At 40.7% G+C, this 23,924-nt stretch overlaps 1 protein-coding gene across 1 annotated transcript in view; it reads left to right on the top strand.

Annotated features, from left to right (window-relative positions):
- The window catches only part of UBAC2 (UBA domain containing 2), a 114,635-nt gene extending 90,971 nt beyond the window's left edge, over nucleotides 1-23,664 (top strand). Inside the window, exons 7-9 of the mRNA XM_014944196.1 lie at nucleotides 1,831-2,076; nucleotides 17,877-17,999; nucleotides 21,417-23,664. Of these exons, the coding sequence (XP_014799682.1) occupies nucleotides 1,831-2,076; nucleotides 17,877-17,999; nucleotides 21,417-21,524 (477 nt within the window). The 3' untranslated portion in view covers nucleotides 21,525-23,664. The remainder of the gene's footprint in view (nucleotides 1-1,830; nucleotides 2,077-17,876; nucleotides 18,000-21,416) is intronic.
- Nucleotides 23,665-23,924: the final 260 nt, after the last annotated feature.

Genomic DNA, 23,924 nt, shown 5'->3' with positions numbered 1-23,924 from the left:
CCAAAAAAATAACCTTTCTGGTAACCCTACAATCTAGGTTTTCTTGAGTGAGGAGCCTATTTACATAACTCTCTTGGGACTAGGTGGCTAGCTTCTAAGAGACCTTCTTGTGAGGTAGGTGTCTCAAGTACTACATACCAAAAGTAGATGAATTGCAGAAGTGATATGAATTTTCCTCCGCTTACTCTTTGGCCATTATAGTTCTATCTTAAGTTTCCAGTTGATGTACGCAAGTTTTTGGTTGTGAGTTTACAGTCATCTGGAACAGTTTCACTAGAGCTGAGGAAAGAATTTCTAAGGTCATGAAGGAGCTTCTGTTCCAGTGCCCTGTCATTCCTGGAGTCCGGTCAGGACCTTTCTTTGAATATAGAAAATTTTTCTTTAAGGCTGCCTTCACTGTGATGCCACAGATTATGGCCTTTCTCTCATCCCATCCCACCCATTCACCTCCTTCCTCATAGCACAAAAAGATTTAAGGGAATAAATATAGTTTAATACTGTTCTTTCTCATTTTAGAATGGTAGCCTGTGTTTGGTGTTACATCCAACCCCGAGACCAGTCATAAAATGAAAGTAGGATAAAATAAAAGTCAGTGTTTCCCAAAGCAGAATGTATTTTTGCTAAGAGTCTCATTATCTCACTGGATAATTAACAACAACCTTGTAGATAATCTGAAAAATAGCCCCCTCCCAAAGAACGTTGCATTTTCCTATACTGTCTCCCTTTGGATATGCAGCAATGCATTTGCTATGTTCATACAAATGTTAGTGAGATAAAATAAGGATCCCCAAATAAGTAGCCCAGGTGGGGAGTTTGTACATTGCTTCTAGCATAATTGCATTGTTTGGGTATGTTTACGGATTTTTATGGGTTCATATCTCTTCCTGTTCATTTCGTTTTGTTGTCATAGCATAATTCTTGTGGCATAACAGACAGTAAATAGTCACGAATACTGAAATGAGGCATAGAGCAGAAGGGCAGACTCGGAATTTGTGCAAGAACTTTGACCTTCATGATGGACCACTTTGGGCGCAAATGCTAGAGCTTCGTAATGGGATTTAAAATGATGGTTGAGTGATGACTGTAAAACACTGATGGGACACATGGATTTCTGTTGCTCCTCCTTAATCTGAAATGAAATCAAGCAGGAGTGTGAATGCAGGGAATGGGTTTTTTTTTCTTAAGGGTGGGAGAAGTGCATCACAAAGGCTTTTTCAATATCACAGGTTTTAATGAACTGGGTTTTGAACCTTTTTTTTTTTTCTACTAGAAGGTAGATGGGATCCTTTTGGGATAAGTCTGTGCAGAGTCTTAGATTTAACTTCAAATTTTGTATTTGTTTTTACTAGAAAGGAGAGTCTTGGGTGGTGGGGGCAAAAGCCTTAAGAGGGTTGGTTTTTTGAGGAGTGTTTGCAATGCTTCAGCAGTCTTAATGCTCTCAGGTCAGCATGCAGCATGCCCTGACCAGTTCCTTTACTAGAAATGAAAATTTTGTTTGAATTTTGAGCTGTTTGAGAAAGGGTCACATAGTTTAGGCTCGAATTCTGAAACAAAAAAAAAAACCAAACCCCCAAACAGCTTTCTGAGTCACAGGCAATGCAGTACACAGATTTAAAAAACTAATAGGCTGTGGCTGTGGGGAAGTTGGAGGTAAAGAAATCCCCTAATCTTTCTCTGATTCTTGACTAAGAACTCTGGGTAAATACAATAAAAAGTGCTTTAAAAAACAGAAAGACCAACTGCTATCTGCAGCTAAATATAAAGTAAATTTTGGGTTGGGGTTCTTTTTAACAAGTTTTTTTAACAAGTTTTTTTTTTGTTTGGTTTTAGGTTTCTGGGATTTGCTACAATAGCAGTATATTAAAAGTTCATCGAATTCTTTGTGTACCCAGCTGGGTAGCAAAGATATTTTCTTGGACTCTTGAACCCATCTTCTCATCTGCGGAGCCAACAAACGAAGTTCGAGTGGGAATGGGAGCAACGGTTGACATTCAGAGGCAGCAGAGAATGGAGTTATTGGATCGTCAAATCATGATGTCTCAGGTTGCCCAAATGAGGCGGCAAAGGCAGCAGCAGGTATTGATATACATTCTGTGAGGGTTATATTAAGTTATGGGAAAAATACTTTTTTTGATTTATATATCTTTCGTAGTTCCTGTTTCTTAAATATGATGTGTGTATTTATTCTTCTCCACCAGTCTTTCATATACAGTTGTACTGCTAATAGCTATTTAAGTGGTTTATATAGCATTATATTTTCAAACTGCTTCACGAGATGTAAGTAGAATGTCAGACAGTCCTATTAGGATATCAGTACTTCTGGCATTCTTTCACCAAAAATGAGAGTCAAAGCTGAAGTGGTCAGTGGTCTGTAGAAGGACAGGCTAAAGCCTGTCGGTGGTCCTTAGAAGAGCCATTGCAGAAAGAAGTCAAAATGCTCCTGACTCTTCTGAGTATTTGTATTTTTAGCATCCTTTTCAAATTGACTACATAACTCCTTTGCAGATGTATTTTGAATAAGGCTTGTTTCTTTTAAGAAAGTGCAGAAATTAAATTCTCTTTCTTACAGAGGTCAACCACAGGGACTTTCTGTTTGCTGCGTTTAATGCTCTTGTTTTATTTCCTTATTTAATAGAATAGCAGAGCCTGTTTATTTTCTCTGTTTTAGTCAAACCAGCGAATGCAGATGTTCACATACTTTGTGTGGTAGGGCAGTAAAACAAGGCAGATGGTGGCTCGATTCACTTTTTCCAGTACCTTGGCTGTATGTGTTGCTACCCCATCAAACTAATCAAGCAGACACACAGGCCTTTAATTGCTCTATGCGAACATATGTCGCTCATAATTTAGTTACAGCCTGCCAATTTGAGGTCTTCACTGAGTTTCCTCTGCCTGAAACACCCCTCTGTACAGATACACAAGGTAGAATAATGCAAGTAGGTGCAGCTGTGTTACTGTGTTACCAGAATTAGAGGTGAGAGAGCATAAAGCTTTGGCCAACAACTGGAGTATGAATTTATGTTTATAAGTATCTAAAGGGTGAGTTGAAGGATGTTGGGGCTGGACTCTTCTCAGTGGTTTCCAGCGATAGGACAACGGGCAACGGGCACAAGCCGGAACATAGAAAGTACCATGATGTTGGGGCTGGACTCTTCTCAGTGGTTTCCAGCGATAGGACAACGGGCAACGGGCACAAGCCGGAACATAGAAAGTTCCATTCAAAAATGAGGAGGAACTTCTTTATGGTGAGGGTGACAGCACTGGAACAGGCTGCCCAGGGAGGTTGTGGAGTCCCCTTCTCTGGAGATCTTCAAGACCCTCCTGGATGCAGTCCTGAGTAATGTGCTCTGGGCAATCCTGCTTTATCAGGGGAGTTGGACCAGATGATCTCTAGAGGTCCCTTCCAACTCTGACAATCCCGTGATTCCGTGAATCCTTGTTTCCAGTCCCTGGTAACATAATTCTGTTTCCATTGATTTCTTAACAATTCAGTCTGATAAGATTGTTCCTCAGGTAGAAGATCCTAATCTCCTATTCCCATTAGAACATTAATCAGTGTTAACGTAAGAACTGAACTAACAATTACTCAAATCTTGAATGTTGCCGTTGTAATAGAAAATGAATTGAAAGTGTCTGTTGGGCTACAAGCTGCTGGGAAGAGCTCAGCCAAGTTTCTTCAGATAGGAGGAAGAAGCAATTTCAAGTTACAAAGGACAATCTTTATAATATATCTTTAATTGCAAAAAGTGGTAAATAAGTTCAGAATGGTAAATGATAAAAGAAGAGTTGATAACATTTTTCTTTTCATCTTCTCCTTTCCTTAGGGTATAAACAATGAAAGTGCAAAAACATCTTTTCATGTTAGACTTCAAACAGAGTTCTTTAAAGAGGTGGAGAGGCTTAAGCAGAGTAAATCAACATTGTTTGAACGTTTACACGTTGCTGAAACACTTTCAAGTTACCTTCATGTTTGGCCTTTAACTTGAGTGCACCATTTAACTAACTGGTAGTGCTAATCTGTGAAACCAGTGATGGGAAGGCGATGGGATCAATGTATGAACGTTTCAGAGAGGCTCTTCAGAAAAGATGTGTCATGAAAGCTTTTGGCCAGCCTGTTCTTTTTTTTTAATGACTCATTCAACGAATTTACCGGCCATTGACTAAATCGTAAAAAGCATCGTTCACAGATGAGATACAGTAGTAAAAATGAAAAGCAGACTGATTTCAATCTCAGTATTTAAAAAATTGAAAACAGGTTTCCCGATTGTTGTACTTGGGCAATTGTTTTGCCTATAGAGGCTTGGAAAGGCATAATTTGGAGACAGTGCAGTTGAACAGACCATATTACAGAATTTAGATTATAGTTTCCCTGTCGGAGTGAAGCTGGTAAAGAATGCAGATCACTTGCTTAGGGAGCTTTTTTTGTGAAACAGAAAATAATAAAAGCTGTGAAGTATATATCAGTCATCAACTATGGCTTTGACTTGTATTCTAGGAGAATGTTGTGCAGATTTCTGGAGTCCCAATATGCTGTCCATAGGTAATATGCCATAGGTGAGACAAATTAACACTTTCTCTCCTGCCTACCGTTTTGTTTGACAAGGGGAGTGAACTCTAACTTTCCTCTGTATGCCAGAGTGCAACAATTTTGTTTAGTTGCCCCTTGAGAACGACCTCTTCTCATTTCTCCTGCTCCATTACTCTTCAGTTCATCATTTGAGAAAAGAGACAAGGAGGTTTCCCTACATATCAGTAGCATATGGAAGGAGAACACAAGAACATGATAGCTTCTTCTAATGGTGCTCCATTACCTGCACAATGTGGCAAACTGTTCTGGCCATAAGGAGGCCCTTTTCTTAAATAGACACTTTTTGTAGTAAGCTTATTCTTCCAGTCTTTGCAAGAAATTCTGGAGAATGTGAGCCTGACAAGTTAGGCAAGCTAACACAAAAAGAGTAAAAGTTTTTTACAAAAGTAAAAAAAACAACCAGGCAAAGTAACTGGAGAAAAAACATTTTTAATAAGTTGTTTTTACTGTAGTAAACCAGTACTTGATACCATAGTATAATTTTACCTCTTTTATTTTTCTGCTGTTCACTGAGCTCTTTTATCCAAAGCAGAATTAATTTTGGATGCTTTCTACAAAAAAAAAAAAAAAAGAAAAAAATACCAACCACGCCAGAATTTCTTTGCTGGCAACTCTTTGACCTTTATCTTTCCCAGCCTTTCTCTAGCTGAAATGTTCTGGTCCGGAGGAGCCTGAAGCACAGGGCTGTGCGCGTGAGCGCTGGGTTGTCAGACAACCATGACTTCGAGGAGTAGGTTGAGTATGTGGTAGAATTTGAAAATAAACCGCCAACTTCATTATTAATGTACCTCATTTTAGCCCTTAAATGTTCAGTGGCACCGCGTCTGAATATGTTGTTAGAAACTGAAAAAAATTATCTTACGTTGCTAGTTTCTCAGGGGTGTGTGGTTGCATGGTGACTGATTTTTTTTGTCTTGGGTTTTAGTTGCTGTGGATACAGCCCTTAAACAGATGGTAGTGTGCATATTGGAAACTTTCTGTTCTTTTTTTTTTTTTCTTCCCCAGATAATCCTGAGAAATTATGAATTTTTCACAAATTCATAATTTGTGATAAATTCATACATCACCTCCGTGCATCTATGGAGGCAGTAGAATAAAATGTGTGCCATATGTATTCATTCCCTCAAAAAATGCCAGCTTGCTGTTTTGCTACTGCTTTTAAAACTTCAGTTTCTTTTCTTTCCCGCTCTTTTGTCTGTCCTCTTTTCTAATTTAAATAATTTATCCTACTTTTTTTTTTCCCCATTAATCGGATCTCTTTTTCCCCTTGATGTCACTTTCACATTTTCATGCCCCACGATGCTATTTTCCTCCCACAGTTTCATCATCTCCTGCTCTTCATCTCCATTGTTTCCCATACTTTGTGTTTGCTTCTATGATAGATCCTTCTTTGCTTTGGGGGACATTCTCTCCCATCACGACACACTCACAAGTAATCATTTGCTGATGCATCGTGAAGCTCATCAGATTTTAGGGATAGATGCCTCTTGCCTTTGATTCAGACAAGAAGTAGTTGAGGTGTTTGGGTATGATTTTATCCTTTTGATACTGTAATATCAGTGAACATTTTTGGTCTTCCTCTCCTGACTTTTCTACTTTTTGATTGTTTCATTTCCCAGCATTTTTCTAAAGTTTATCTTTTCTGTAACCCAAATGAAAGCCCCGTTGGGAAAAGGGAAGCAACTGCTCCATCTGTGCACTAGTGTGGTAGTAGGGAGTCAGCTTGGCTTTCACTTCCTATTGAGAAGCTTGGAGGGAGGCTGGTAAATAACCAAATTGCGAGAGTCTGTGCCTAGGTATTGTTGACAACACTGTTGTCACTAAAGATGGATATGTGGAAGGTGGTGGAAAGTTGCAGAAAAGGTGGTCAGCGCCTTATGTTGTCAACTAAATACCACTTCTTCTTTGAGCTCTCATTGCTGTGTTCCTTTGGGGCAGGGCGGGGGGCAATGTACGAACCTCAGTCCCTTCATCTTTAAAAAATGCTTTGTGTACTGCAGATCGTTTACTCCTTCATTTGTGCTAAGTATGTTAAAAACACTGTATTGCCTACTTCTTTGTTTCTCTTACGTTTCTTGGCTCAGAAAAGAGCTTCACCAGGTTGCTTCAGACTGTGTGAAAAGCCTACAGCCATATATGAAAATCTTCATTACCTCTTTTCTTCCCCATCTTCCACTTGGACCTCTTTTGTCTTTTGCCTCTGGTCTTTTTGTTCTGCTATTCCAGGCTGCCTTTACTTTTCAGTGAGGCCAGACTCTCTTTTGATTCATATCACATGGCACCTCTACATGAGATTCTTCTACTTGCAAAGACCAGATTTCTTCTATAACAATGTGACTTCCTCTAATTGTTCATTCATTAGGTGTCTTTCTCCTGGGACACTGGCAAGATGCTCTGTGGATAGGCACACTGAGTGTCTTTATTGTTATGGGGAGTCTCATATCCTGAGAAATGTGCAAGTTTCACATTTTTTCAGCTAAGGACTGGGAGGATGGATTGCTGATTTACCTTCTGGTTGTACCTAAGTGGTAAACTCCTGACCTTGGGAAAAAATAAATTAATGGAGCGAAGACTTTCCTGGCACAAGAATTCTTCCTCAGGAATGTTATCCTCATTCACGATGGGAGAAAAAAAAAAAATTCCTCGGTGAATATAATCCCAGACAGTCTATTTGTGCCATCTGAAAGAATTTGAAGAACATATTCTTTAGGTCTCCCAGTGGCACTGACAGATTCCACTTTGGCAAAGTCTTCTTGAATAATTTCAGAAGTTTGAGTACCAACAAGAAGTCCTCCAAACAAACATTTTGAGCCCTGAAGACTACCTGCGACTTCTATACATTGCTGGGTCCATATAAACTCTTGCTGTCAGAGCCAGGACTTTGAATGGAAGCAGCTTGTTCGCATTGTTCCACATATGTAGATATTATTTTCAGGAAAGAATCAACCAGACTTCTTTACCTGAATAAACAGCTGAGATTTTCAGCCAAGCGTTATGCAAAGTCTTCTTATCTAATTAGGTTTCCATTCCAAGTAGTCTGTGTTACCTAAGGCTACTTTGGGATTTTGTGATATAATTGAATAGAAACAGCCTTTAGCAACCATGCTATAAACTTCAAAGACAACTATATGTGGGGTACCAATAGGATACAAAAGTTCTTCGAGCTCAGACTCCTGAGGTGTGTGTTTACATCATATTTTTGTTGACATCATATTTTTAAAGAACTCTGTTAAGTAATCAGTGGTTTATGGGTTTATTTCAGCCCATGAATGAAGCACGTGTGCTGCAGCAATAATCATTGAGGCTAAATTTAGACTCAGTATTCCTCCATTCTTTCCTTCCTCTGCATATTGATGTACACGTGTGGACAAACCCCAAGCCTTTTTTTGAAGTCACAGGCAGTTTCCATTTCTGTAGAGAAAACAGTATCTTCTCCTTCAGACCTCAGGGAGTCTTTAACTCACCCTTTGCTTTTTGGCACTCTTCTGGCAGTTTCAAATCTTGATTATTCTCTGTAACTATTTGATAATATTTTCTTTCTGTTGAGAAACAAAAGCCTGTTTGGATTTCAAAAGAGGAGACTTACACTTTGAGGTTGTTGAGTATAAAAACTGCATAGACTGCAGATGTTGGCTTGTATGAACTCTGTTTTTTTCCTGTTTCATTTCATTGACGTGTTGCTGCAGTTGATAACCCATTTTATTTAGATATTTTTCTTTTATTTTTCTTTATAACTTTTTTTCATGGATTCTGGGTATGAAATTTAAAATGTTGAATTTCCAGGGTGCTGATCCAGGTAATGAACAGACTATTTGCTCCACAGACCACTTTGTTTTTCTTTTCTTAATTTCCAGGGTGCTGATCCAGGTAATGAACGGACTATTTGCTCCACAGACTTTCATGGATATTGCCAACTCCACAAGCTGACAGACACTAGTAGTACTACTAGAATAAGCTGAATGTGTCTCGTTCAGCTTATTCTAGTTCATAGAATCATGGAATCATTTAGGTTGGAAAAGACCCTTGGGATCATTGAGTCTAACCATCAACCCTACTCTACAAAGTTCTCCCCTGCACCATATCCCCCAACACCACATCTAAACGACTCTTAAACACATCCAGGGATGGCAACTCAACCACCTCCCTGAGCAGCCTATTCCAATGCCCGACCACTCTTTCTGTGAAAAATTCTTTCCTAATGTTCAGTCTAAACCTACCCTGTTGGAGCTTGAAGCCATTCCCTCTCGTTCTGTCACTAATTACCTGTGAGAAGAGACCAGCACCAACCTCTCTACAGTGTCCTTTCAAGTAGTTGTAGAGTGTGATGAGGTCTCCCCTCAGCCTCTGCTTCCTCGAACTAAACAGTCCCAGCTCCTTCAACCACTCTTCATGAGATTGATGCTCCAGGCCCTTCACCAGCTTCATTGCCCTCCTCTGCACTCGCTCCAGCACCTCGATATCTCTCTTGTATTGAGGTGCCCAAAACTGGACACAATACTCGAGGTGTGGCCTCACCAGTGCTGAGTACAGGGGCACAATCACCTCCCTATTTCTGCTGGTCATTCTATTTCTAATACAAGCCAGGATGCCATTGGCTTTCTTGGCCACCTGGGCACACGGCCGGCTCATATTCAGCCACTTGTCAACTAGAACCCCCAGGTCCTTTTCTGCCAGGCAGCTTTCCAGCCACACTTCCCCGAGCCTGTAGCGCTGCATGGGGTTATTGTGGCCCAAGTGCAGGACCTGGCACTTGCCCTTGTTGAAGCTCATGCTGTTAATGTTGGCCCAATGATCCAATCTATCTAAGTCTCTGTAGAGCTTCCCTATCCTCATGTGAATCAACACTCCTGCTTAACTTGGTGTCATCTGCGAACTTGCTGATGATACACCCTATGTCCTTATCAAGATCGTCAATGAAGATGTTAAACAGAAATGGTCCCAACACTGAGCCCTGAGGCACACCACTTGTGACCCGCCATCAGCTGGATTTAAATCCATTGAGCACCACTCTTTGGGACCTTCCAGTCAGCCAGTGCTTGATCCAGCGGATCGTATGCTCATCCAGGCCGTGTGAAGCCAGTTTTTCCACACGAATTCTAGGGGAGAATTTGTCACAGTCCCAAGGCTCTGACTCCTAGTCCTTGATAGCATTTTGCTCACACATTGAACTGTCATTTTGGACTGGAATTATGAAGTTCTCCTTCTGTTTGGCTGGGCTTTTGAGCTATAGCCTTTGAATTTGGCTTGGTATTTGTAATCAATTTCCCTAGAGAAGCAGTCATTGATACAGTGGTTGGACAGCTTCCTAAATCAAAATACTATTTTATTTGAAAGCAAATAATTTTTTTGAGAAATAGAGAATGTTTATTCTCCTGTGTGATTGTTGAATATTCTCTTCTTCTGACTTTTTAACTTGAGGGAGTTCCCCATAAGAAAGCACCTGGAGTCCAAACTTCCCCAAGCATTTCCAGAGTATTTAATTCTGTTGTCTGATCAATTCCTTTTTACAGAAGGCCTAGAACATCTCTCTTATGAGGAAAGGCTGAGGGACTTGGGTCTTTTTAGTCTGGAGAAGACTGAGTGGGGATCTGATCAATGCCCATAAATACTTAAAGGGTGGGTGTCAAGAGGATGGGGACGGTCTTTTTTCAGTGGTGCCTGGTGACAGGACAAGAGGTAACGGGCACAAACCTGAATATAAGAAGTTCCATCTAAACATGAGGAGGAACATCGTTACTTTGAGGGTGGCAGAAGAACAGGCTGCCCAGAGAGGTGGTGGAGTCTCCGTCTCTGGAGACATTCAAACCCCCCCTGGACACGTTCCTGTGCAACCTGCTGTAGGGGGACCTGCTTTGGCAGGGGCGTTGGACTAGATGATCTCCAGAGGTCCCTTCCAACCCCATTTCATTCTGTGATTCTGTGAAGGCAAGTTTCTTTTTAGCTCCACCTGTCCCTGGCATTTCTAGCTTTGAACATGGGGTAAATAAGGCACCCAGTTTGGGGGCTGGTCGGTTATTGGACTCTAGGGCTGCTTCTGTTGTCCTTCCAGTCTGCACTTGAGAGAGAATTGATGGGAAGCCATTTCTTCCTAGTGCCATCTTCCATAGGATATAGTAACCGAGAAGCGTGTAGTTCAGATGGTAAGTGGTCCATCCTTGTATGATTGAGGTTTTCTGATTAGAACTCTTGATATTAGCACGTAACAGTCGCAGGCTGGTTTCACGAATTGCTTTTAAGAGCCACAATAGACAGAAAAGTTTGGCCAGTGTTGCCAGTATGACACCTTGTATGGAAGCCCCTCCTATTTGCAACCTAAAACAGAACTTGAATCTTTGCATCCCCAAATGGGATGCTAATCTGATTTTTTTCCTTGTCATTACAGACTAGCCCTTTATATACTCAAGTATTTGTGTTTATGCTAGTATGTTGGAGAACTTGGGTTTGAGTTTTCTTTGTGCCCAGTGTTTGTTATCTCAGCTTGTCAAATCAAAACAATCTTGGAACTCTGACTTCTCACTTTTGTTTCAGCCTCTACTTATTTCTCTTTGAAAAGGTTTGTGCACAGGAGGTGAATGAAGGATTTTCTGTCTAATCATCATGCTTTAATAACAGCCCTCTGTTGCCAGTCAACATCCAAAGAGCCATGTGCTAAGGGTTAGAACGGTCTCTGTTTTGTGTAAAATGTCTGAAATGGAGCTAACACTATTTCATCAAGTACAAACTCTGTGTTCATGTTGGTGAACCTGCCTTTGGCATTTGGCACACTGGACCCCTGTACCTGATTATCTCACTCAGCAAGTGTTGAATGCCCAACATAAAACCAGCTCCAAATCATGTCATTCCTTTAAAATTCAGGTAGTGATTATGATTGACAGCTTCACTTCTTAGAAGGCACTCGCTTACAAAGATTCATTTTTAATAACGGGAACTTAGTTTTCAATATATACCTAAGATTCTGTGGGGAAAAACTGACAAGCCCCACTGCCAACAGCGTGTCGTTGATGCATGTTTCCAACTGGTTTAGCCATGATCATGTCTGTGATGTCCCAGTGCCAGCAAGGGCCCAGTTTGGATGAAGAGCAAGAGTGAAGCGGAAAGCCTGGAAGAGGAAATGCTTTGAAAAGGGGGTTGAAGACCAGCCACTGTTGTGTAGGGAAGACCCAAATCCCCATTTATTAGTGCAAACAAAGTCAGAGAATCCTGATCCACACTTCCGTAATGTTAGATGGATGAAATAACATCAGTTCTCAAAAATGCCATCCTTCAACTTCTGCTTGATTTGAAATCATCTTCTTTCTTCTTGGCATAGTGGTCCATCACTTTCTGGCTGAATTACTGCATCGGGGCAGTACTGAAAAGTGAATGTTACCGTGACGCACAGCTTGGTACAGAACAGGCATTTAGCCTGACGTTCGCAGGATAAATGCAGAAATAGTCTGACTCTTTCGGTGTTCTGAGCCAACCACCAGTTTTTTGGGAGCACCTCAGCAGCTCATGACTTGCTGCTGGCCAGTTGTGTGTCTTGAGTCAAATAACGACACCCCATCCTGTTGTCTGTGGCCAGCATTGGGCTAGAAGGCCAAGGCCTTGGGTCTGCAGGAGTATGTGAGGAAGCCTTCACAGCTATCTGCGCCTCCTTTGAATGTGGTAGCAGAAACAGCCGTTCCCACCTCGCCTCCAAGGAGCGGACATGCCTGCCCGATGACGTTTCTGGCTTCTGCTGCTGTGAAAGCATCACGTCTGTGCTGAAAGCCCTTCCATTGTCTCTCAGGCAGTTTCAGCGTGAGGTGTGCCTCCTCAATTTCAAAGGAAATAGCTGATCGGGCTTCAGAAAAGACCACATGTGGATTTCTGAGCTGCTGTGAACACACGAGCTCTTCTGGGACAGTGCAGGCATCAAAGTTCAGGATGCAGGAACTAATAGTTGGAGACAGAGCTTCTTGGCTAAAGAGGCTTGTCTGTAGGATAAACTTCCAGGAGAAATTAGAAATTTCGCAACGCTACTACCGTTAGATTTCTGCCCCCTTTCAAAAGAAGGAAGTTAATAAAGTAAAAAAAAATTTTAAAAAAAGCCCAACCAAAAAAACCAGAAAAGTTTTGTCCTTGCAGATAAGAGGCAGGCTAGACATTTGAATACATCTATTGGAAATTTCATCTTTGCCATTGATCTTTCTTATTGCAGTGTTCAGGGCAGCAGGTATCATTGTGTCATTCATGGCTATGCTTTATCTTTGTTCATATCATGCGTATGTGCACTTCGGAGTCAATAATTTGTAGAAAAAACTACGTCTGAAAAGCGAGTAGGTGTTTCTTGCTTTCAGTACATTTTTTAAAATGAAGCTTTATATGAAAGACAATATTTATGTCTGTACCAAGTAATGGCTCCTATGTCAGAGAGGCAAACTTTGAAAATGTTGCTTTAAAAGATGAAATGCAAAGCAATTTCCTTTTTCTTTTCTTTCTCTGCGGTTGTTATGTTAAGAAAAGGTGAACAGGACAGATATCAGGAGGTGCTTCCTGTTTGTGCAAACAGATGGCGAGTTGGCATTAACCATATATATGAGATAACATTATCAAAATATCTTAACCACATGCATCACTTTCAAGAGGACTTTTATAAAGCATTTTATGTCATTTCTTTTTAAATTATTCCAATTAAAATAGGTGAGGTTGTGACAGCTACTTAACTGGATATTTGCTAATTGTCCATAATACAGCATTTTCAATTGTCAAGCCTTGGATAAGAAATGTTTTTGCGAAATACGCCAAGGAGCTGGTACATATATGGGAACCAGGTAGAGCTGCCTTTTCAAAAAAAAAAAGGAAGGAGGTTGCTTGAAAAGAAATTGCGGAGCTCAGGTTTTAGTAAGCTGTACAGAGACGTTTGCTCTCTCTAGACTGGTATGTATATCTCTTCCTTATTCTGTAGGAAAGGAGGATACTCCTTTCCTTGTAAACAGTATTGTCCCAGACATCATTTAAAAAAAAAATAAAAAACAACAACCTGAACCAAAAAAAGACATCAAGGATGTGACCTCATAAGGCACAACTTCAGTACGTAGCACTCTGGCAGCTATCCAAGAAGTCATCAATATGGCATTTCCTTACAACTTTTTCTGCGATGAAGATGAAGAGCCGCCATTTCCCCATCCCATTAATCCAGTCCATTCTTAAATCTCATTCTTCGGTCATCTAAACTTGTGACTGGTTTGCCGTCTTCCCGTAACAGAAGTTCCAGCATCACCAGTGTTCTCCTAATCCTAACTTCTAGTAGTGATTTATCAGAGACCAATAAAAAGGTCTTCTTGGTATTTTTGTCTCCTATCAGGCAGTAACAAAGCACCCTGGTGCCAGGGTTCAAATGTTTCTAAAGTGCATAAATATTGTTTGCTGATTCCGCAGAAGGGACTCTCAGATGCTTTAGAAGTACCCCTTAAATAAATAGATTAGATTGGATATCTTCATGTGAAATCTTCCTGACTTCTTGCAGCATGAGTGTGTTAGCACAGTCCAAACCCACTGTAATACGGAAGTCATCATGACATTATGAAGGTGAGGTCTGCAAAATAATTTCTGTGAGGCAAGCCGAGCATTGGTCCGGAAGTCTCTTTCTGCACATTTTTTTAACTGGAATTTGCAATCTTCACTTAAATTAAGATGTGTTGCTGTTTGCTTGGGGTCAGATTAAAATTCACAAATTAAAATTAATTCGGCTGTGACAGTTAAGCTTGTCTGAAAGTCTTTACGCAGTCACCATCCACACTGGAAATCCATGGCCTTGATATGCATCTTCTGTGGATCTGAGACATTAGTTGCACTTCCTAATTTTTTCCTTACCTTTACTCTATGGGATTGGCCCCAGTACCCATCCCATAGTTCCTGCTGTGGTTCCCTGAATCTCTGCTTTTTGAAACCTGACTTTGTTCATGTCCATCATGTAATTAGACGCAAGTCTGTGAAGGGAAACAGTTTTCTTGCAATCAAGATAAAGAAGCCTAATGTGCCTGGTTTTGCTGCAGTTTGTAAAGTGACACACAGATGTGGACCGTAATATTGGGATTCATCTTAAACATCAGTGTTCACATACCATTCCATCACAACTGGAATCCTTCACCCAGTTCTGGGCTCCCCACTTCAAGAGGCAAGGGAACTACTGTAGAGAGTCCAGTGTAGGGCAACAAAGGAGACTGAGGGCTTGGAGCATCTCCCTTATGAGGAAAAGCTGAGAGAGCTGGAATTCTTTAGCCTGGAGAAGAGAAGGCTGAAGGGAGACCTGATTAATGCTGACAAGTATCTCAAGGGAGGGTTGAAGGAGGAGGGAGCCAGACTCTTTTCAGTGGTTCCCAGTGAGAGGACGAGGGGCAGTGGGCACAAGTTGGAACATAAGAGGCTCCACTCAAATATGAGGAGAAACTTCTTCACAGTGAGGGTGCCAGAGCCCTGGAACAGGCTGCCCAGGGGGGTTGTGGAGTCCCCTTCTTTGGAGATCTTCAAGACCCGCCTGGTTGCAGTCCTGAGTAATGTGCTCTGGGCAATCCTGCTTTGGCAGGGGAGTTGGACTAGATGATCTCTAGAGGTCCCTTCCAACTCCAACAATTCTGTGACAATTCGATGACAATTAAGGGTTTCAGCCTTTAATTATTATCGCTGTGTGTTGGATATTCTTACATCATTCATATAGTTGAGAACTAATGGCTTTATCACAGTTTTCAAAAGTAATTAGAATATCCTGAGGGCAACTGAAAAAGCTATTTTCACAACTATTTTTGTCTTATGTGTCTAGTCTGTTATTCCTGGGAAAGGTTTAGTAGTCTTCACATGGAATTCTTCTGAATACATCAGTCTCTATCTATAGTTTACCAAGATATCTGCTGTAAATCTGCAAAACTCAGTAGCTGACTTAGTAAGGAAACTACATTTTTTTACTGAAAGTAATTAAATTTAAATGCATTGTAAGCATAGGGTATGGAGGTAGACAAGTCTCTTTGTAGTGCCATGTGACAGTGCACTGGGCAGAGAAGATGCAAAACCAAACTGGAATAGGCAGCTCTGCAGCGAAGCTGAGGGCACAGACAGAAAAGTACTTTATTTCAGTCTTGAGATACACTGGAATACTGCTAAATTAATTCATTTATTGTTGAATCTGTATTTCATAAACATTATTCTGTATGATTTCTGACAAAGAAATGTGTCATAGTCCTGTAAGCATTTTTCAATTCACCAATTTAACATGAATGACCCTTGGAAACATTATTTTCTCCCCATCAGTTTTTTTCAAAAGAACAAAAACAGGCAAAGCAGCATTAGCGCTTTGCTGAACTGTAGAACTTAGGAGATTTTTGGAAGTTCAAAGTTAATGAATTAAAGCTCACCATAATTCTGAGTTGGGGGAAATTATAGACAGGGAAGTACAGGGTGTGATTTTCCGAGACCACAGAGCGGTGGAATGGTGTCAGTAGAAGGTCTGAGATCCCGCTCTGGGTTTAAACTACAAACCAGTTCTCCTTTTTATTACGCTCCGCTGTTTGGCTAACGCAAGGCTTGTACAGCACCCTGTGGTCAAACGCCTCATGACTTTCACGCAAATGTTTTATACAGTGCACAAAAGAGAAAGGTAGATGCGTAATCATTTTTAAAAACTCAAAATCACTATGGGTGATTGCACTGCCCCCTGTGGTGTCTGGGCTGGTCGGGTGTCCTCTGGAGAGAAAGGAAGAAAACAAAGGAAAGGGCAGGAGAACTAAATAAATTTAAATTCTTTTTTTCTGGTCTAGGAGCAGGTTTAGTTGTTGCTGATCAGATTGAGCAGACAACATTTAATGCTCTAGGGGTACATAAAGGCAGGAAGAGCCCTCGCTGAGAGAGAAAAGAAAAAACTCTCTTCAAGAGGAAGGTCTTCTGAGAAACGACAGTATAGAACTAAAATAGAGCAAGTAGAGGAAGGAAGTCCATGTCCTATATATACAGAAAGGGAGGGGGGATCTTCTCCATAGTAACAGAGGGAGCAGGGGAGGAGGAAAAGGACAACACAAACTGCAAAAGATGTTTTAACAAATAGTATAGAAGAGAGAAATTTAGGGTTTGTTCTTCCTCTGTGGTTTTGGTGTGATACAAAATCCCTTAAAAAATGTTTGTGTAAGCTAATAAAATGAGGATGGATTATTTCTGGACAACTTTCTACCTTTATAATACTTTAGTATTTGTACTCATATTGTGAACATATTATCATTACAAGACTTGAATCTTGTCTGTTGAAGTTTCGGTTCTGTGATTTACACCATACATTACTGCTGTGTTTCTATATTACTACTATGTAGTTACAAAATGTTTTGGCACAGGAACATGGCCAGATTTTGCAATGGTGTCTAATACATTGAAGTTAGGTGAGGTGGTCGGCGTGTCTGTAGGAGTTGCACTGGTGTCACAGTAGTAATCACTTGTCTGAAAATAACAATCATAGAATCATAGAATGGTTTGGGTTGGAAGGGACCTTAAAGATCATGGAGTTCCAACCCCCCTGCCATGGGCAGGGACACCTCCCACTAGACCAGGTTGCTCCAAGCCCCATCCAGCCTGGCCTTGAACACCTCCAGGGACGAGGCATCCACAACTGCTCTGGGCAACCTGTTCCAGTGCCTCACCACCCCCGCGGAAAAGAATTTCTTCCTAATATCTAATCTAAATTTTCCCTCTTTCAGTTTTATGTCCCAATCCAGAACAATCCTGAGGGACACATTTCACATTAATGCTATGAACGTCTCTCGCTCAAGTGCTTCATTAGGATCAAGACATTAATTAACTCACACTGATCTAATAGAAAATTAAGGCTTCTGATCTCAAAGCTGTTTCCTGATGTGGTTTTGCTGATGTGCTGGGAATCCTTTTTTGCTTTGCCCCCCCCCCAACTTATGTCTCCCACTCTCTTTCCCTGGTGAACTCCAGCGTGGTCTTGCAAAGCACTTGCAGGACCCGCTGTTAGCAAATCCCTGTTAGCAGAGACAGCAGGGCCTTCAGCCTCAAAAATCTGGCACTCTAGTAAACCAAACCTTTTGCAATGGATGTGAAACATCCTTTCCTCCTTCTATCAGCACTCTTCCGTATAATTACTAATAAAGCCATAACCAGTCCCAATTTTGACTTCATAAAAGAACGCAGCGGTTTTTGTTGTCTAAAATAAAAGTATTTTACTGCAATGTTTGTCTTTGATATGAAGTGGAGTGGATGATCTTTTTGTTTAAAAGTATCTGTAGTTCTTTTTGCAAAGACTGACAGCAGTGTCTGGTTTCAGGGTGGGATGATTAACTGGAATAGACTGTTTCCTCCTTTACGTCATAGACACAATGCCAACTATCAAGATCATCGCCCGTCTGAACAAGACACACCTCCACCTACCGAGGTTTCTGAAGAGCAGGTAAACATTTTTCTATTGTAAAATGGCATTTAAAAACTGGTTAGGAATTACCTCTACTATTTATTTTTTTTTTTATCATCTGTTGACACAATTTCTTAAGCGTTCTCTGTAGTAGCATAAATGAGAATATCAGGTAACAGTCACAATACAGAGACAGCGAACTGTCGTTGCCATCCGAACCAGAGTTATAAATCAGCTTGGGACTTTCTGTTTTTATGTGTAACTGCCTTTTGTATTTGAAGAGGATAAAGTTTCACTAGTGAGGCATATTCAGATCTGATAAATGTTTCAAAGAAGGAAAAATGACAAATAGATGTCATTGTAGACATGCAAGTTTTCCTTCACTGAAGTATCCAGCTTAAGTTTCCGATTCAGTCATGTAGTTTTTTTGGAAATAAGAACGTTACGCCAGCTGTGGGCTGTAACACACACTTTGTGTAAAACTTGAATGTTTCCCTCGATAATGGGGTTGACTGATTTCACATACTGATGCCACAGAGAAGGCTCTGTCTTTTCTACCAAGGATAGATTTAGACTTACTGTATAAATTTAGTCTGTGAGATTGTTGTTGATAGTTTTATTCTCAAAAGAGAGGATGATTTACTAGGGAATTTTAAGGTTGGGGTTTTTTTCTGTATTGTACAAGGGTAGGTTTCAAGGGTGAGTTTTTCTTTCCCTTTTTCTGGGAGATACCCTTGCTAGCGCCAGACTGTCATTACTAGTTAGTTTAAAGTGAGATCATCCCAAAGAGAAAACTTTGCTATCATCCAATTTCTAGTTTTAATTCAATCTTAGATTATGCTCAAAATGTTAAAGCTAGAAATCAAGTCATGGCTTTTTGCCTTTTTGGCCTGGTGATTTTGACTGCAAACCTGTTGGCTTACACAGGAAAAGGCAAAAAGAATGCCAGAGAACACCTTCTGAAGCAACACCCAGGAACTTAGTTTTGGCCCTCCTGAAGCAGTTTAACCTTAGTTTTGGCCTCAGTGCCAGGTACAGGGGGGACCAAAAGATTCCCCTGCTGGGTGGGTTTGTTTCTTTGTAGTGTTGACAGATTCTGCTTATGGACACTTTTATTGTTGGGCTGGAACTAATGAAATAGTTATTAGTCTGACAACGCTGGATTCTTACCCAAAGTCTTTAGGCAGAGGTTTATGAAAGCAATATATTGCTTATATTTTCTCATGCATTGCAGTTGTAGAGCTCACCTGATTGCTGTCATTTGCAATGCTGCCTAGTTACCCTGCAAAGAAAAATAACCTTTTATTTCTCAGGACTACACTAATAACTGCACAAGTTGTGTTAGAATGGCAGAAATGCAATGCTTCCTTCTGTTACTCAGATGAAAATTTGCAAGCGTTTGCAAGGCTTTTGGTACAAAAATCTCTGCATTTGTTGTGGGTTTTTTAGCACCCTAAATTACCGTTACCAGTATACATCTCTGTTTCCTGGAGCTGGATTCAGTTCCTGTGGTTAAAATATACTCAGATGAAAAGAGCTTTTTGTTGTTAGAATCTGGTCCCCACGATGCTCGCCGGGAACGTTACAATTCCATCCGCCACTTCTTCAGGTTAGAGTTCATGTCAGCTATGGTAATAAGCTTTCTTCTGAAATTTACTTCTGTGGTTAGCTTTTATTCCACTGCCTGCCCTTTTTCTCATAAAAAAACTCAGTCTTAGGTGAAAAATCAGACAGAGGAAACTTTAGAAAGTTACAGGTTATGAAATGCAGTTTGAAGTTGCACTATTGTTGCAGAGGCGTCGAAAGCAGCAATTCATTCCTCTCTTCTACAAGAAGGTGAGAAACAGACGTTGGGTTGTAAGGGGTGGGGGGAAAGAGGGAAATGATTGGTGGCGTATTGGATATTTTGGCAGCCAAGGCAGCTGTTTTCAAACCTTTTGTAACGGTGTGTTTAGATTAAGGGAATGAGCCACCCCCCCTGGCCCCGGGCATAGTTGGCAGTAGTGTATTTCTCAGTAAGCTGCTAAAGCAGAGAAGATTAAAAATACTGAAAGTTCTGGAGGTGTCTTAGAGGAAGGGGAGGTTTCTTTTAATGGTGCCTTTTTTTTTAAAGCATTTAAAGTACTTTCAGTACTAGTGCATGTTGCTCTTGCACCTTGGGAAGAGTCTTCCCGAGATGTAGATGGCCTCTGCTGCGTTCCTGCTCAGCTGCATCCTGCTGCCACCACAGATTCCATACAGAAGAAGGAGGAGCAGCAGTAACTCCCAGAGAGTTCCCGTAGTCCAGAATTTCCAGGTTCAGCAGTTGTGGTTTCTGGTCACAAGTGATCACAAGCCATTTTGGAGCAGGATGGGGAACGCTTGATGCTGCCGGTGGCCACGGTTAATTTTACCTGCTGCTCTCTGCTGCCCCCCATCCCCTTGTTTTTCCCCTCTCTGCAAGATTAACTATAAAAGTGAATGAATGACTTTCAGTCATATGTAATTGAGAATTGTAGGTGTTAAATGTACTTAAGATTAGACTTAACCAATTCAAATTATATTTGGTTATACCTACATTGCTTTTTACATGTGGTGATGTGAGTTCCAGTTAGCAGAGGAAAAAGCTTAGGTGTCGAGTACCAAATATTATGAAGAGGGATGGTCAAGTGGTTATGGATTACCAAAATCACTGGCTTAATATGCCCCTTTCCAGGCAATTCTTCCATCAAATGTCATTGAGAATATTTAGATTGTAGTTGTCGTGTGTGTGGTGCCACACTTTCCATTTTACCCTTTTACCCAAACTGGGCCGGCAAGAAAAATGCAGGTGTGGCATTTTCAGCAAACTACTACGTTTGAATTGATTTCTTACATTTCATTCAAACTTAACTTTTGAATAAACTATCAGAAAGCAGTCATCTCTGCCTGTGGCAATGTTTTCAAGCATGCTGTCCCAGGTACGTCATCATAGAATCATAGAATCATTGAGGTTGGAAGAGACCCTTGGGATCATCGAGTCCTACCATCTACCCTACTCTACAAAGTCCTCCCCTACACCATATCCCTCAGTACTGCATCTAAACGTCCCTTAAACACAGCCAGGGATGGTGACTCCACCACCTCCCCGGGCAGCCTGTTCCAATGCCCGACCACTCTTTCAGTGAAAAATTCCTTCCTAATGTTCAATCTAAACCTACCCTGTTGGAGCTTGAAGCCATTCCCTCTCGTTCTATTGTTAATTACCTGTGAGAAGAGACCAGCACCAACCTCTCTACAGTGTCCTTTCACGAAGTTGTAGAGAGTGATGAGGTCTCCCGTTTGACAGTGCGTAGCCATGCTTGCTTGTTCTCTGGAAAGGTACGATTTTGAACAGCCTAATCAGTGGGAAAGTGATCTCTGCCACTATTAATATCACTAATGCACAGACAGCGTGAATAAAACTCTGGTTTTAAAGCGGTGTTATTTCTTTTCCAGGTTGCGCGACTTATGGAAATGGGCTTTTCCAGGGGAGATGCCCTAGAAGCTCTGAGGGCTTCCAATAATGACTTAAACGTAGCCACTAATTTTCTACTGCAGCACTGATGGGTTTTCTGCGGGAAGGAACTCCGCTCGCCGGGTTTGTACACATCCTGAAAGGGGATCAAAGCCACCTGCTGGACAGACTCACCAAGGTCGTCCCCGCAAGAGCCTCAGAAGAGAGAAACCGGCTCCGCGTGACGGGTGACTCAAAGCGATGTTAACGAATGACGTGAGCTGTTCCCAAGCCTGCACATCACTGGGCGGTTTCTCATCTGGTTATCCTTTTCAAAGTAACTTTAGTTTCTACTTATTACTGGATATCGCCTAAATTTATTTTTAAAAAATAAGTAGGTGGTTTTTTTTTTTCTTGTAAATCCTTGTTAGACATGTTATCAGACTTAATGAACTAGGAAAAAGAAGCTCCAACTACCACAATGACTAGATTTACCTGTCAAGAAAAATCACATTTTTCTTCATTTACCAGTCTAATTTCTCTAGCTTACATGTTATTTTACAGTACTTGATTTTTGATTGCAGTAATAAGAGGTTTGAAGATCACTTCATTTTCAACCCCGTAAAGGTTTATGGGACGATTATGTCATTCTGCAGAAAGTTTTATTGATGCTTGTCATATTTTATTTCTTGAATTCCTTTTTCAATAAAAGTTGGCATTCAGCACATAATCTGCAGATAGGGTGTGAGAAAATTCATGTGCGTATTTGCAAGCTATGGTAAGTGACCACTGTAAATTTAAAATATTTACAAAGTGAGTGAATTGCTGTTCAGGTCATGAAGATACTCACTGGAAGCAATAAAGGTGAATCGAACGATACAATAAGATCAGAACTGAAATGGTTTGAGCCACTTCCCTGTCTAATTGAGACAGACTTGTGTAACGAGGGATGTATGCTCAGTGTCCTATGTGCTGGTTTCATTTTTTGAGCTGGCTACATACTGTCTTAAATGAAAATGATTAAAAAAAGGTAACTTTTCTATATATAGTTCTAGTTTTCTACTGTCAAAGATGTGGATGACCCTGCATTTGCTGAATCCTCGCTCTCTGAAGCAACTTACTGTTGGTCACAGACTGGAATATTAACTTAAAGGGTGATTCAGGCTAAAACAGGAGGTAACAGGACAATAATGCCAAGGTAATACGATATTGATTGTGAAGTTTAGATTGATAAACAAACTTACTTGGCTTGACTCTCAGAAGTTCTCAGTATTAGCACCTTAGGAGTTTCGGGAGGTGGAGTGGAGAGAGGTGAACATCTCTATAAAACCAGGGTGAAGTGATACAGGATTCCAAACTGTGACTCCATGAAACTGATCTACACATGTATCTCAAGCATTTAATCTCTGTTTCTGTATGTACTTTTTTTTTTGTACATTGTGTGAATGTATGTGTCTATTTATATACACACAGGCATATTTAATGCATATATTTAGAATAAGATATAGATCATCAGAAGCATAACGAAGGCCATAGCAAGTGCAAAGGGAAGGAGATGAAAGAATACAGAGGAGCAAAGGGTGTTTTGAACATCCAAACAAACCTGTGTGTACCAAAGTACTGACCTGCAGAGTCTCACTTGGCCTGGAAATTTTACTGGGAAATTACAGGACAAGATTTAGGGAGAGAGAGATACCTTCTTCTGTTCCTTTTTTTTTTTTTTTTTAATTGACTGATAAAAAAATTCTTCAGGCATTCAGGTCCTTATCCAGAAATTACGTAAAATTTGTGCAGCTTTCAACATATGACATCATTTTTAATAAAGTCAATGTCCTGTATGTATTTTTTAGTGTTTTCCAGTGGGTGAATAAGTGGGTTTTGGAATGACCGTTTGTTTTCCTGGGCTTTGATCAACCTCGTCCAGGGTTTGGTTTGCTGCTGTGATTATGTTATTTGGGCAGGGTCTGCTTTTGAAGTGAAAGGTTTTGTTTGTGTGAAGCTGAGTGGCTCTGTGTGTGTGTGTGTGTGTGTGTAGGCTGGAGACGTTTCTGTACCCAGAGAACTCTGGAAACCTGCTGTCTTACAAAGGGAAGGGCAAATGTAAGGAAAAAAAAAAAAAAGCCCTACAATAATTTGTATATGTAAACTAATTAAATGTTTTGAAACAAGTACAGATTTTTAATTTTGAAACATACAGATTCTTCCTTCACAAGTATTTTGTCAGAAGTAGCAATAAAGACCAGTGAATTACTTCAGAAGTCAAATTTTGTCTGTAGGAAATAGAAGTCCACCGAGCCCAAGGTAAATTAAAGATGACCTCTGCCCTTTCAGATGTTGCCCTGCTCCAGGGGCAAGCACGAAGAACAGTTATTCCATGGAATTTTAAAACATGTGGAGTGGCATCCGGGACATGTAAGTAGATGTTCTCCAAGTCTAAAACCTTTCTTACTGTTAGCTGCACAAGGGGCATCCAAATGTCACAGTTGTTTGGAAAACCCCATTTTGCTGGG

The sequence above is a fragment of the Calidris pugnax genome, unplaced genomic scaffold (assembly GCF_001431845.1).
Source record: "Calidris pugnax isolate Ruff unplaced genomic scaffold, ASM143184v1 scaffold69, whole genome shotgun sequence".
Classification (NCBI taxonomy): domain Eukaryota; kingdom Metazoa; phylum Chordata; class Aves; order Charadriiformes; family Scolopacidae; genus Calidris; species Calidris pugnax.
This window is presented reverse-complemented; position numbering and strand designations above follow the sequence as displayed.